The sequence below is a fragment of the Micromys minutus genome (genome assembly GCF_963924665.1).
Source record: "Micromys minutus genome assembly, chromosome: 6".
NCBI lineage: Eukaryota > Metazoa > Chordata > Mammalia > Rodentia > Muridae > Micromys > Micromys minutus.
This window is the reverse complement of record NC_137975.1, coordinates 34,134,642-34,150,009: the sequence shown is the minus strand read 5'-3', so window position 1 is coordinate 34,150,009 and position 15,368 is coordinate 34,134,642. Positions and strand designations below refer to the sequence as shown.

At 35.5% G+C, this 15,368-nt stretch overlaps 1 protein-coding gene across 1 annotated transcript in view; it reads left to right on the top strand.

The window, feature by feature from the left end:
- The window catches only part of CDC73 (cell division cycle 73), an 86,244-nt gene that overhangs the window by 10,843 nt on the left and 60,033 nt on the right, over positions 1 to 15,368 (top strand). The window contains exons 6-7 of the mRNA XM_080918467.1: positions 4,678 to 4,766; positions 10,295 to 10,511. Coding sequence (XP_080774593.1) covers positions 4,678 to 4,766; positions 10,295 to 10,511 — 306 coding nt within the window. The remainder of the gene's footprint in view (positions 1 to 4,677; positions 4,767 to 10,294; positions 10,512 to 15,368) is intronic.

The window sequence follows — 15,368 nt, the reverse complement described above, 5'->3', positions numbered from 1 at the left end:
ACACAGAAAAATCCTATGTTGGACCCCCCATCCCCCACTTTCCTAAAAAGGCTTTATTAATAATTGTAACAGCTTTTTTTCTTCCTGAAAAGAAAAATAGATTAATAGGGTGCTTGTGTTACTGACTTAGCCCTCAGATCTAAGCTCTGTGATGAATATGCCATTTCATTTGCTTTGCTATTCTTTGCCTTATTGACGAATACCGTATCCTACATCTAAGGTGAGAAACTATTATCTGATCAAAGTTCTGTGGTCTTGATTGCTGCACCCCCATCTTGCTGTTGTATTACTATCATGGGGAAGCCCTCAAAAATGACACATAAAAGGATAGGTATTCATTCTGACAGACTGCATGATGGTGGAGGCCAGAACTGGTCCTGGGGCTCTGCTTTGCCACCTTTGCCAATAAGGTAGTATGGAGACAGGCCTTACGGGGCTGTGCATGTGAAGTACTTACTGATACTCCATTAAAATACTACTGACACAGGTTCTAGATGTCTCGTGTTTTAGTGAGTACAACTGGGTTAGGATAGTGTGCTGGTAACTCTGTCACTGTGACAAAATAGCCCAGGAAAACAGCTTAAAGAAAGGCTTGGGTTTGGTTCATGGTTTTAGCTCTCAGTTGCCTGGCCACACTGTTTTTGGGCCTGTGCAAGAAGGAATACGGCACAAAAGCATAGTGGATGGAAATTGCCCACCTTACTGTCAAGAGAAACAAAGAATATGTGGAACAAGATATTTCAAAGCACAGCCTGAGCTCCTTTCAGGCAGGCTCCATTCTCCGTGGAGTTCATCAGCACATTAGAGCTGTAAGGGAGAACCCCTAGACTCCAGCTGTTCTTCAGAAACCCATTAGATAGCAACCATCTCTTTAATGTCTCAGTCTTCTGAAGTTACTTTTAGGCTCTGCCTAAAACATTTACTTGAAGTAGAGGACAGTAATTACCTTTAGAGTATTTGTTGTATAGTAGTGGTAACAAATAATCTATATATTGTATTTTGAAAAACATTAAGGAAGTTTTTTCAGCACAAAAAAGTGGCAATATGTAAGGTAATGACAATATTAATTAACTAGATTAAGCTATGCCATACAGTATGTGTGTTTTAGAAGATAGTATTATTCATAATGAGTAATTTGAACAATTAAAATGCTGTTACCAGTAGGTGACCAGTTATTGTTATGAGCAAGATATACTTTGGAGTTTTAATTACATATAGAAATACATATTAATGACTTAATTAACAAACTCCTTATTTGTGTGCATAGGAAACCTCTGGATGTAGAGAATAATTTACTAGGAAATTAAAATCTGGCAGTTTTATGAATCTGCATCAGTTTATAGCAAAGAAATGTCAATCAAGTGTTAATATTAGAAGCCATATGTAGTATATACATACATATTTTTAAGTTTAGGCTAATTTATACATTCTTTTTTTTTTTCTTGGCTATGTAAACAGCAAAGCTTCTACAAGTAAGGGTGAGGGAGGTAACCAGGGGTAATGTTGGTTGGCAGGTAATGCAGTGGAGTTAGTAATAATGTGATTGTGAAACAATGTGATTTTAGTCAAGTATATTTTGAGATGAATCAGGAGCCTGACATTTTTTAAGTCATGATAACTAACTCATTGTTCTGGGTCTATAGAAGATACTATTTTAAATGTTTTTGGCACATTACGTAGTGTACTCTTTACCTTTGACATTGGTAGCCCTATACTCAACATCTATGAGGTATAAATGTAACTTATTCTTCTGTAATAAGAGTTGTCTCGGAGGCTTACTCTGACCTAGGCTTAATCGTGGAAGCTTCTAGCTGCCCTACAATGTAGTCTGGCCTAGAATATTTTCTGCCTCTAAGACACACTGCTGAATAAGATCACCCTTTCTACTTCTTTCTGAACTCTATTGGCTGGTTTAACTCAGCTGTTCTGGTGCAAATTCGTCTCCAAGCTGGCTGATTGATTCAGTCTGGCTTCTCTCAGTTTCTGACTGAATTGCTCTTTCTGGCCTCATACTAACTTTGGCAATATGTTCTGAATTTCTGTCTCCATCTCATTCTCTGGCTCGTTCTGTCTTTACTTGTGTCTAGCTTGTTCTCTCTTCAACCTGTCTCTGTAAAACTCTCCTGGTAAAAACTGCCTCTGAATTCCATGAGCTGAGTGAACTGAACTGACTAGAAGTCAGATATCTGCATGCCTCTGTCTCCTGAGTGCTGGAATTAAAGGTGTGTACCACCACGCCTAGACTTGAACTTTTCTTTACCTGAAACTTGCTATACCACCGGGCTGTCCTTGAATTCAGAGCTCTACTTGCCTCCTTCTCCTGGGATTAAAGGTGTGTCTGTATTCCAGCCAGATCACATAGAGCTAGAAGGTCTTTGGATTCGATCTTTTACCGGAGCAACCATGTTCTAAATTAAAATTACTCTATGCTGAGTAAAAAGACTTCACAGAAAAGCGACTTGCTGAGGTTGTACAACCAGAATTAAAATCAAGACAATGGCTGCTGAGCCATTCTGCCCTACTGAGTATGAATTTTGTGGCAGGAAAACAAAGTTTCCCCATTTCCAAATAGGAAAGAAAACTCTGGCCACTATTAAAAGAGTGAATACATTTAAGGCCACCATTCACTTGGAAATACGAAAGCATCACAATGTAATCTTTTTAAAACAAATTCAACATCCAAGAAAAGTTAAGTACCAAAGCTACCAGTAACTTGAAACATCAGTGGGAAGGAGGAAAAGAAAACATAAGGTCAGGATTTCTGATTTGATGAAAATTTAGGTTGTATTTTTAAAATTACTAGTTCCTTGAAGACTTTGACCATTGTGGATTATAACTTCCTTACAAATGGTAAAAATAAAAATGTGTGTGCTAAAATAACTTTGTATTTACTTCAGCTGATGTATTTGTTTTAACATTTTTACATGGTAGAAAACTAATAGGGCATGAGTTGAAGCCCAGCATATTTTCTCTTTCGAAGTCTTAAGTATGCTAGTGCGTTGTATATAGTTTCATATACTCTTATTCATTAACCCTGACTTTACTCATTATTTGTTGAATATAGACATTGACCTAAATAGGATTTTTTTCTTGATTAGCAGTTTGCTTTTCAAACTAAATTTCACTTGGCTTTCTAAGTTATAAATAATTCTCAAGTTGACCTCAAGCTGCGAATTGTTTTTAAACTCTTGATCTTTGTCTGGGATCATAGGCATGAGCCACACATCCTTGTCAGATAAGATTTGAAATAGTCTATTGGGAATTTTGTAGGAAGATTTTTATGTTCCAAGGAACTTGTTCTGGCAGCTATTAAAATTTTGTTTCTAGTGTTTTGACTTCTGTTTGGTAGATTTGAGGACCTGTGGTATTAGACTAAAGAAAGATTGACATCCAAAATGAAAAATTTAACTTTGATGAAGACTTCCTTTAAAAGTTAGATATTTTTTCATTAGGAATGGATTTCTAGGGGCTGGTGAGATGGCTCAGCTGTTAATATTTATTCTAGCAGAAAACCTAGGTTTAGTTCTCAGTACCCAGTAGTTCACAACCACCCATAACTCCAGCTCCTATGTAAGCACCAGGCATGCATGTGATGTACTTACATACATGCAGGCAAAATTTACAATACACAAAAGTCTAAAGAACATTTTTTAGAAGTATGAATTATACACACACACACATATACATACAAAAACACATTTTTTAAATGAGAATAGTAATGGTTGGGATAATACATAGATGATGGAACAGCAGTGCATATATGTTTAGAAGAACTATTTTATTTTTAGCACAATATTAAAAAAGTATGAGTTGACCAACACTTTATAATAAAACAGGCTTTGTATTATACAGAGGCAAGTGTATATGCTCAAGTAAACAACACTAAGCCATGATATTTAGTAGATAAATGTGTAAAATACATTTTCGGTTTATGTTTGAAATTTACTGTGATATTTTGAGTTCCTGTTGCTGTGATGAAACACCATAACCAAAAGCAGTTGGGGAGGAGAGGGTTTATTTGGCTTGCACTTCCACATCCATAGTCGATGACTGAGGGAAGTCAAGGCAGGAACTCAATCAGGACAGTAACCTGGGAATCAGGACCTGAAGCAGAGGTTATGGAAGAGTACTGTTTACTGGCTTGCTCCCCATGGCTTATTGAGCTTGCTTTATCATAGAACCCAGGATCACCAGCCCAGGGATGGCACCAACCAAAATAGCCTGACCCTCCCATCAATCACTAATTAAGAAAATGTTCCATAGGCTTACCTACAGGCCACTCTTATGAGGCATTTTCTCATTTAGGGTTCTCTCCTCTCAGATGACTCAAGCCTATGTCAAGTTGATATAAAAGTAGCCAGAACATGTGATTTATTAGAACCTAAAACTATTCTAAGTAAGGGAACATCAGAAATCTGTTCCATACTTAAATGATACAAAATATACTTCCCTCTGTGTAAGTAGTCCTAAAGGTGACTTGAGTAAACTACTGCATGCAGCTGTACTGTGGTAATTTTGGGAAGAAGTTCTGTGTAATGATTTTTCCATATAAAAGGTAAGTAAAACATAAAATGTAACTAAATCATTGATTATTTTTAGGATGAAGTAAAATGTAACTAAATCATTGATTATTATTAGGATGAAGTAAAATGTAACTAAATCATTGATTATTCTTAGGATGAAGAGTGTGTGCGCCTTGATAAAGAAAGATTGGCAGCCCGATTGGAAGGCCATAAAGAAGGGATTGTGCAGACTGAACAGATTAGGTAAGGGTTTCTTAAATAGGTAGTATAGATTTTATGTAAAGGGATGTAGAAGATGGGGATTTACAATTTCATCTTTATGCACTATATGCCCTGTTCCCTAAGTTCCCTAAGAATGCATCTCAATAGAAAGTAATACCCAGAGTTGCTCAACTCCCTTGAGTAAACTGGCATGGTATTTGCTTATAACCTATAGTATAAGAATCTACTCCAGATTACTAATTGTGTTAGACATCAGCATATCGATATGAGAACAGTCGTAGAAGAGAATATTTATTTTGGCTTATTTTTAGTTTAGAGGTACATGGTTCTAACTTTCAGACTCGTGTGGTAAGGCAGAACATAGTGGGATAGAATGGAATATGTAGTAGGGACCATTGTCATTCACCTCAAATGGCATGTAGGAGACAAGTGGTGGGTGGCGGGCAGAGAGTGAGCTGTGTTTCTGGAAAATAGAAAGACCGGGGAATTGATAACCTCAAGGACTTAACCTCAGCGAACCACTTCTTTGCTAAGTACAACCTCCTAAAGTTTTTAGAAACTTCCAAAGTGGCATCAGCAGTTGGGGACCATGCCTTTAATAAATCATCTATTCAAATGCTACATTATCTCTGTGGCTCCCAAGGACTCATATTTGTCTCATAATCTAAAATGCATTTAGTCCATCTTTTATAGTCTTGTGAGTCCCTGAAGTTTCAACAGTTCCCACATTATTCAGAAGGTTATGCTATGAATCCCTATAAGTTGTAGTGATATGTTTCATTCTTGTAACATACAATATTGCAGAATAAGCATTCTTATTTCAAAATGGAGAGAGGAAAAATAGAAAAGAAGGGGAACAAAGAAACCCTTAGAGGGCGAATTTTAAGTCCTATAAATTCATGTGTACCAATAGTGGCATGCCTGTGCTAATTAATACACATTTGCTTCAGTGGGCTCGAGTGGCCCCATCCCTGTGGCCTGCCTTGCTGCAGTCCACATGGTCTCTGCCCTAGGTCAGCTCTATGTTTTGCCTTTAACTTGATGTGGCTTATGTTTTATGCTCTTTTGACACCTGTAACTTTCTAAGGTTTGTATTGTGTCTCTAGGGTCATTAGCAAAGAGCTTCATATATTGTCTCAGGCCCTGCCATGTACTGTTTGGCCTCTTAGGCCTCTTAGGTTTTTCATTAGAATCTGGTGGAAATATCCATGACCTTGTAACCTTTGCATTCATAATGACTGCAAAACTGGCATAATATGATCTGCTACTAGTTGCTAGGGCTTAGAATTATGGCTGTTGTGTTCTTTGAATTCCTAAATGGCCAAAGCTGGGGAAAGATTTTCATATGAGGCTCCAACTTAGAGGGACATGGTGATTTCCATAACTTTGTTGCTTCTGGGCTTGTATGTCTATATGTCTAGTGAGGAAGGAACAGTGTGATGACTTTACCTTGTGGCAGGTAAGTGTACACACATGAGCACTGACCAGTCCACACAGCTGCTTTGCTTGTTCGTTTTCCTCTTGGCCCTTTAGAGTCTCCTCTTTCCTGTCCCACAATTTCTTTGTTTTTGTTTTTTGAGATGACAGGCTTTCTCTGTGTAAGAATAGCCCTGGCTGTCCTGAAACTTACTTTGATGGCCAGCCTGTCGTTGAACTCAGATCTGCCTTCTGCGTGTTGAGATTAAAGGCATGGATCACCACCATGGGGCCTGTCCCATAATTTGACTATGGATTTGTAACATTCTGACTCTCCAGAAATTCCTGATTACTCAGCCAGCCATCCTTGTAGAATCTTTAGGTGTGATGACTTTCTTTGTTTTCTGGGGACTTTACATTGGTCAAAGATTAATTAGAGTAATTGTCCCAACTTAAGAGGCAACACTGTTTTAAGTAGACTTCTCATGAATCTTTTCCATTTTATGTGGTGGAATACCAACTTTGTATTACCAAATTAAACCTTGTGGGTGGTGGCTCTTTCCAGGGTTAGGTAGTTCCTTCGTTAAGCCCGTCTATTACCATTCTATAGCAGTATCTTTATGCAGCTTGTTCTTAAGTATTCCTAAGCATGTAAACACTTCGGTCTTACTAAATTTTGCCTGGGTTCATCTTATGACCTATTTTGGAAATTTATAAGGCAGTAAGCAGGGAAATAATAGGAGTTACCATGTTTGTTTATTTATCAGAGAATCACTGTCATTTGTTTAATACATACTATCTGATAAACCATTATGTTGTTTATTTTAGCAAATAATTTTCTGGTAGATGAGTTAATCTAATCGCTGGCACTTCATTTATGTTGGCTGGAAGTAGAAGTCTACTAATTGAAAGTCTAGTGCCAGCTTGAGAGCAAGCCAGATTACTCAGTGGGTAAAGGCTATGCTTCCCAGCTCAGCCAGTAACACAGTTTGATATCCATATCCACATGGTAGAGAGAGAGAGCCAGCTCGTGCAACTTGTCCTTTGATTTTCTCCCACAGGCATGTGTTGTGTTGCATGTATGTGTGCACACTAAAAGAAATGTAATAAAACCAATTTGAATTTGTCTAAAACCATGCTTACATGCTTTAGATTTTAGGGGATTGTTGTAGTGTATAATTAAGTGAGGTGGGTGTTGGATGCATATTGAATATTGCTATAAAATGATTTTATGCTTATCAGATAAAAATTAGCTTAATGTTTTTCAACCTCCAGGGATTCTGTAAAAGAGTTTCAGGGTTCTCATTTTGTAACTGAAGTAATACTTTTATCTACAGGTTTTAAGGTACTTGGGACCAAAATGTTTAATTGTTAAAATACATTAATAAAGCAAGTAATTTACATGGTAGCAATAAATATGTATGGATCTTACTAGCTTTTAAAGAGCTGTATAGATATGTAACTAATTATAATCACAAGTCCTTGAAAACACAAATTAATATCTTACAATACTAAGATTACATGCAGGTAAAATAAGATTAAGTGGCTATGAAGTATATGTAGTCATAGATTTGATTGAAGAAAATGAGACTTTTAGTCAACATGTTCATGCAGCATACAAATTAGAATAGCTTATTTCTAAATACTGTGATACATTTTTCTTAATAAAAGCAATTCTTGGACATTCAAATAAAGTTAGGAAAACAAATAGTAAAAAAAAAAAAAATTAAAAAAAACCAGTCAGCCAAACAACAACAACAATAACAACAACAAAAACCCAGTGAGATAGAAGTAAGGATCCACTTAGTAATTTCACAGCCAGAAATCAATGCAAAGTAGAAGAAGCAAAAGATAGCAAATATATTACCTTTGGTAATTCATTTATAGTATCCTGTAACATCACAAATCAAGTGAGAATTTTATTTTTAAAATACCATTGAGAAGACAGGGCTTCTGTAAACTGTAAACCTGCGTTTTGTAGGCGTACTGAAGACAGTCCACTAAACAAGCACATGTCTAATCTTTTTTTTTTAAATTACAACATTTAATCTGCGCCCATGGTATACTAATTAAGATCTAAGTAGGAGAACAGGATGTAGGAGAGACCATATCTAGAATTTCTTTGGAAATATTTGTGCTTTTACAGTGCTACTGGAGCCAGATTCCCTCAATGTTGATGATTAAGTACATAATTTCGTTTTGTACTGCCCTTGCTTGGTTGGAAAGCAGATTGACATTTCAGATGGCAGACCAGCATATATTCTTCCATCGTTTTGCCTTTTGTCACCCTGTGTTAGTGATTCTTCTATTATGTGGTTAGCTGTTGCTGCAAGGTCTTGACCCTTACCTGTGCTGGTGGAGTTCCTATGATCCACTATATTGCTGGCCTGTGTTCTGAATTTTTATGGGTCTCAGTTAAAGATATAGTCTCCTTTATGCTACGCAAAGACAGTACTATTGAGCTGGGTTACCAGTTCTCACCTACTGTTGAATAATTTTTCTCATTTCATGTAACAAAAACATATGGCACGTTTTCAGTGCTGATTAAGTCCTTAGCTGGGTGGTTTCCTCATGTGGTTCCATAAGAGGTTCTTTCTTTACTATGGGACCAGAATTTTAAATTAATTTTTCATCAAATTTTCTTTTATTTTTCTTTATACTTTGTAGTTTTTTTTTGTAAGTACTTTATTCTTTTTTTTTTTGTATTCTTTAGATAAGAATTTTTGCTACTCCTGTTAGAGAGTTATTATGAAGATTGTTATGAATATATTTAAAATAATATAATTTTTAAAACTGATAATTCCTGGGCTGCTGTTTTTCTTTTTTTAAGTTTTAGATTGGTTTATTTTACTTTTTATGTGTACAGTTATTTTGCCTACATGTATTTCTGTGTACCACCTGCCTAGTGTTCACAGGTCAGAAGGCATCATAATCCCCTGGAAATTGATTTATGGATGGTTGAGAGCTACCAAGTTGGTGCTGGGAAATGAACCAGGGATCTTGCAAAAGCAGCCAATTCTCTTAATCTCTGAACCATCTCTCCAGTCTCTGGAATGCTGATTTATTGTCTCTGAGTCCTAAAGAGAAACACACCAGGAAATTAAAAGCACTAAGAAGTGTACTTTTCTGCACTGCATACTGTAATTTTTATTTGTGTCATTCTTGTTAAACAAAGGTGTTTTAAAAATAAGACTGTACCTATGATGATCATTTCATGAAATTACTTTTAATATTCAAAGTCTTTTATTATTGTGAAAGCATAGCTTCTCTGTGCTTTTTGCCTGTTTGAGAATCAAGTAAATCAAGACATAAAAGTTGTTCAAATACATTTATTTCAGTATGTGGTTTTTTTTTAACTTGGAATTTTCTTATAATGAAATTTTAATCATGTTTTTGTTTTCTAGAAAAGGATGATTGTGGCATATAAAGTTTCTTTTGATAGTTTGTTATTTATATAGCTTATAGCTTTAAAACCTTGAAATAGATTTAATGGAAAAAAACCTAAATTTTGAGTTTTTTAGCAGAATGATTTTTTCATACCATCCCAGGTTGAGCTATGTGCTTGTGTATAATTATCTATAGAGAAGTATAGGTGTAGATACAGTGGTAAAGACTCAGGGCACATAAGCAGAAACCCTCACTATTTAGTTCTCTACCTGGGAGATTTAAAAATAAAGCAAGGTATCTTATAATTGTTTTTAATTTTAAAGAAGTGACCAATTCAAGGCTGGGGAGATGGTTTAGTGGTTGAGGGTACTGGCCATTTTTCCAGAGGATTCTGGTTAGATTGTCAGCGTGAACATGGTTGCCTACAACTGCCTGTAGGTTCAGTTTCAGGGAATTTGATGCTTTCTTTTGACTTTCTGAACACCAGGAATAGAAATGATACACAGTTGTACATGTAGGAAAAGTATTCATACTCAAAATAAAAATTAAATTGTTAACTTGGTTTTAAGAGTATTATTTGTATGATTTGTTACATGTAAAAGTTCAGTGTGACTATAAAATAACAAATGCACTATTTTATAGAAAAGCTTATTGCCAGGTGCAGTGGTTTTATTTTTTCTCCCACAGTGTATATGTTGTACCAAAGGAATCTTTGCTGTGAAATTTAAAAAATAAATTACTTTTAGGTCTTTGTCTGAAGCCATGTCAGTGGAAAAAATTGCTGCAATCAAAGCGAAAATTATGGCTAAGAAAAGATCTACTATCAAGACTGATCTAGATGATGATATAACTGCCCTTAAACAGAGGAGTTTTGTGGATGCTGAGGTAGATGTGACCAGAGACATTGTCAGCAGAGAGAGAGTGTGGAGGACAAGAACAACTATCTTACAGAGCACAGGGAAGGTAATGAAATATGACTCATTCTTTAAAGTGGCATAGGCATATTTAAAATTTATGAATACTTTCAAGTTTTATTTTAAGTCTTACTTATCTATATTTGTGCAGCTACAGACTAATTCTTTAACACTCTCCTTCTGAGCAAATGCACACACTTTAAATTTTGAAATATAAGAATTTGGATGGGGTCCTGGCAATCTGAGGCTCATTGAAACCATGTAAAGGTGGAAGGAGAGCATTCTCTCTCGGAAGTTTTCCTCTAATCTCCGTGCACATGCTATAGGCCTGTGACACATGCGCACGCACACACACATACATGCACATGCACACACACATTATGCACGTTAGTTTAAAATTAAAAAAATTTAAAACTAGATGCTCTATTATGTTAGCAGATCTCTTAAAGATGAATCGGTTCTGTTATGTGAACATATTTTTTCCCTGTGTGGGCTTTTCCTCTTAGATGTTGATTTTTCCACTGATGCATAGTTGCTAACAATGTGGTTTGATAGAGACATTTGAAAGTGTGTAAGATTACTGTGAAACTGACCCTAATTTTGGAAAGACTTTGTTTAGAGACCCTCTGGGCTTTTTTGAGGTAGGGTCTTTGTTCAGTGGCTTGGGCCTTCCTTTGCCTACTAAGTACAGTGGTTTTGATTGTAGAATACTCTTGGGACTTTAGTTTCTAACTTACTGTGCCATTTTGCTAGGAATAAGATTACTAGTAAAGGGGTGTAAGGAAAAAAGTTATTTCTATTCACTTTGTACTTTGACTATCTTACATTTTAAGAAGCACTCTCCAATAGTACAAGAATAAAGGGACTAGTCATAAAAGTCTCTTGACTTGCCTTTGCTTCCCAGAACCTGTGCAAAGATGAAAGGACATAACTGACCCACGGTGTTTTTCTCTTAGTCCTACACTTACACTGTGGTGCATGTGCCCTCTACATATTGGGAAAAAAGACCATTTTCCAGAGCTTAAAATATACAAAGAAATGTGAGGTTATGAATAAATATTAATTTTTCTTTTTTTGTTATTTGCAGTTATATTCTTCTCATTTTCATTGTCTAATACTTGATTACCACTGACTTATTAGTTCCTTTTTTTTTTTTTTTTTTTTTGTGTTGTTTTTTGAGACAGGATCGCACTGCGCAGTACTAGCTGTTCTGGAACTTGCTTTGTAGACTAGGCTGGCCTCAAACTCAGAAAAATCTACCTGCCTCTCTGCCTCTGCCTCTGCCTCTTGGGTGCTGGGTCACCATGCCTGGCTTTTTTTTTTTTTTTTTTTTTTTTTTTTAAAGTTTATTTTAACTTAGTCTTAAACTTACAGTTTTTAAATTCTAAAACATTAACATTTTAAATTGTTGATATGAGCTTTTTTCTGTCAACTCTAGGTGGCAGGATTGTACCAGTTTAAGAGTGTTATAGTTTAATGATGGTACCACTGAATCTTAAAAAAGCAAACTATTAACATTGTTTAGAAGCAAGGTTTGCTTTTATAAATATTAACATTTAAAAATAAAGTTAACATTTTAAAGGTAAAAATTAAACATTTTGATTGCTTATCTCTAGGTGTATATATAGTTTTCATCTGCTAAACTAAAAATATCTATAGATACTTAAAAGGAGTATGGAGTTTGAAGTCTGGAATTTGTTTCTGTGTGCATGTACATTTGTCACAGTGTACATGTGGAGGTCAGAAGGCAGCTTGTGAGAGTCACTTCTTTTCCCCAAATGGATTCCTGAGATTGAACTCAGGTTGTTAGGCTTGGCAGCGTTGGCCTAGTGTAGACTTGAGACTCACCTTCATTATTATCTAGAATCAGAATTTTATTTTCTAAATTTTAGGGAAAAAGAAAGTTCCAACTTCTTATTCTTCTTATACAGCTAGTATACTCTAGTTAAAGCAACCTGATTTTATAATACCATTAAATTATATTAAATGTCTTACTCTGTTTTGAGCTGCTGTAACAGAATATCACAGTCTAATTTGTAACAAGCAGAACTTTCTGTGCCACTAAATTATTATGTCTTATTCTGTTTTGAGCTGCTGTAACAGAGTATCACAGACTGAGTAATTTATAATGAATAGACATTTCTGTGGTTCACCATTCTAGAGGCTGGAAAGTCCAAGATCAAGGAACTGCATCTGATGAGGGCTTTGTTACTGCATCAAAAATGGCGGAAGGTATCACATGGGTGAGAGAGAGGGAATAAAAAAAGAGGGCTGAATTTATTATTTTATCAGAAAATGACTCTTAATCACTAAGCCATTCAGTCTGCACTTAATCCATTTTTTTAATGTCACTTCCTTAAAATCTCAACTTTCAGTAATACTGTATTGAGAATAAATTTTGTAACATACAGCTTGAGGATATTTTTAGATCAAAGTAATTTATTATTGAATCATTGATGTAAAGAGATCTGTACAAAGCAGATAATCACATGTGATTCTTGCACACAAAATTTGCTGATGCTGTTTGGATCGATTCTTCTAGAGTTTATGTCTCTCATTTAGTTTTATCACTTTAAAAGTGATCTGATTTTCTTGTTTAAGCAGTAGGACTGAGATTTCATCTGTGTTTGGCCCAGTTCTGATGTTTGCAGTAAAATGGTGTGGAAGCCATGGCTGCTAAAACTGCTGTTAGTTGGCATGAGTCAAAGCAGGGGCACCCAACATTACTGGGTGCCCTCTGTTCACCAGGTTTAACCTTAATCAAAGGGTGGTCCTTGACGATACCTAATGGAATTTAGATGGAACAGTAGTCCTGCACACTTAAAAAAAAAGAGTGAAAATAACTAGGATAATAAATATAAGCATCAAGGCTAGTTATTTTATTCTGTGGATCCTGTTCTTACATTAAAAACTGTCCAGTGGCAGTCATAGATCATAAAAAAAAAGGGTGGAACAATATTTGTATTGTGGTTTGGAGAAATTCAAAAAAGAGGAAACCATTGCATTTTATTTGAATGTCTGTTTTTTAGACTTTTGTATTTATAGACTTTCTCTTGAAAGAGTTAGGAAAAGCAGCTGGCCATATTTGTTTCCAGTGATAAAACATGAGTTTTCCTGAGAAAATTAAAATTTTGAAAGTTTCTTTCTGCTACAATTTTTCCAGTTTTCTAATTCATAGACAGTTTTGATGAGATTCTTGTAAATAATATTAACTGATTTAATACACATAAAAGCATTAGCAAATGACATTTTAAAATGTTGAATAATACAGTGTGTTAGTGTGGAGTGTATGCATAACTGCATATCCAGTGATGGATATTTTACTGAGGATCAGTGGATGAATGGAAAATTTCATATAAAGTACAGATAGAATGATAAACTTTAAAATAGTAATGCAGAGTATTTATGGATGTGGTTTCCACCTGCAGTATCTTTTAGGAAGCATTTATTTTGGTATGATAGCAAAAAGGAATATATTCAGCTATCTAAAAAGTTATCTTAATGCTTCTACTGATACTGTCTGGAGCTAGATTTTCTTCATATCTTTCACCAAACACACTAGCACGGTAGATATGTAGAAGTGGATATCAGAATACAGCTGTCATTTAGGAAGCAGATAGTAAAATACTTAATAAAACGGCAAGCTTTAGTTTTATTACTTTTTGGGTATATTTTAGAAATTTTCATAAGATGTATTATGTTTACATAGAATCTTGTTTCTTGTTTTTTAAAGAAATTCCTAATTTAAAAAATTGTGTCAGTTTTAATATTTAGTATGATAAATTTTCATTTTAACTTAAGCCTTATGGCAAAGTAGTTCTGAGATCTGTATTTGCTGCTGTAAAGAATAGGAACTAGTTAGTGTCATAGGTAGTATAATAGTAATTATACTAGTGGTATATAGTTAATGTTTAAACTAACTTTCTGTACATACTTTTTGCATAATATTTAATATGCACAAAGTAGGCAGTGATTGTTGAGGTCCTTAGCCTCGCAGAGATGATACTCTAGTACAGGGAGTAATGGCATGCAGAGTAAGGTAGGTTTTTAGCAAGGGGAGCTAACTTATCCAAGTAAAGAGGAAACTGTATTTCAGCGCAGTGCAGTGAGGCGGTGAGGTTGATGCTAGGACTAGGAAGGAAGAAAACAGGAGCAAAGGTGAGAGAGATTTACATAGTAAAAACCAGTAAGGTAGAATGATAAAGCAGGACAAGTAAGCACATTTTTTTTCTTTAAAAAGACTTATTTTTACTTTATGTGTATAAGTGTTTTATTTTCACGTATGTTAGTATATATGCACACACCTGGTGTCCTAGATGGTCAGAAGAGGGCTCCTCTACCTCCTGGAACTGGCGTTTTGGATGGTTGTAAGCTGCTGTGTGGGTGCTGGCCACTGAACCTGGGATGACAAACCATACTCGTAACTGAGCCATCATTCCAGCCCCCAGATTTTTCTTTCTTTCAAAATACACACACACACACACACACACACACACACACACACACACACACACACACAAACACACACACACACCACACCACACCACACCAAACACATGCATGTGCACAATTTTACAATTTTACAATAGACAAATGGGGAGGTCAAAGAAGAATAATGTGGAGTTTTTTCTGCCTTTACATAGGTTCTAATGATTGAACTCAGGGAGGAAGGCTTGTGTTCCAAATGCTTTACCTGTTGAGTTACCTTGCTGACCCTAGAATGCTTCATTTCTAGAGAAGAGAATTGTATTATATTTGAAGGGAGCAGGAACTATGTGTTCATTGATTATCATTGGATTTTCATGTCAGTTAAGGTAATTTACAGTAGATACTCACATATTAAATCATTGGATGATTGATAGAGTCCTAGAATATTCCTAGTTATTGGGGATACTGTTAGTCATTA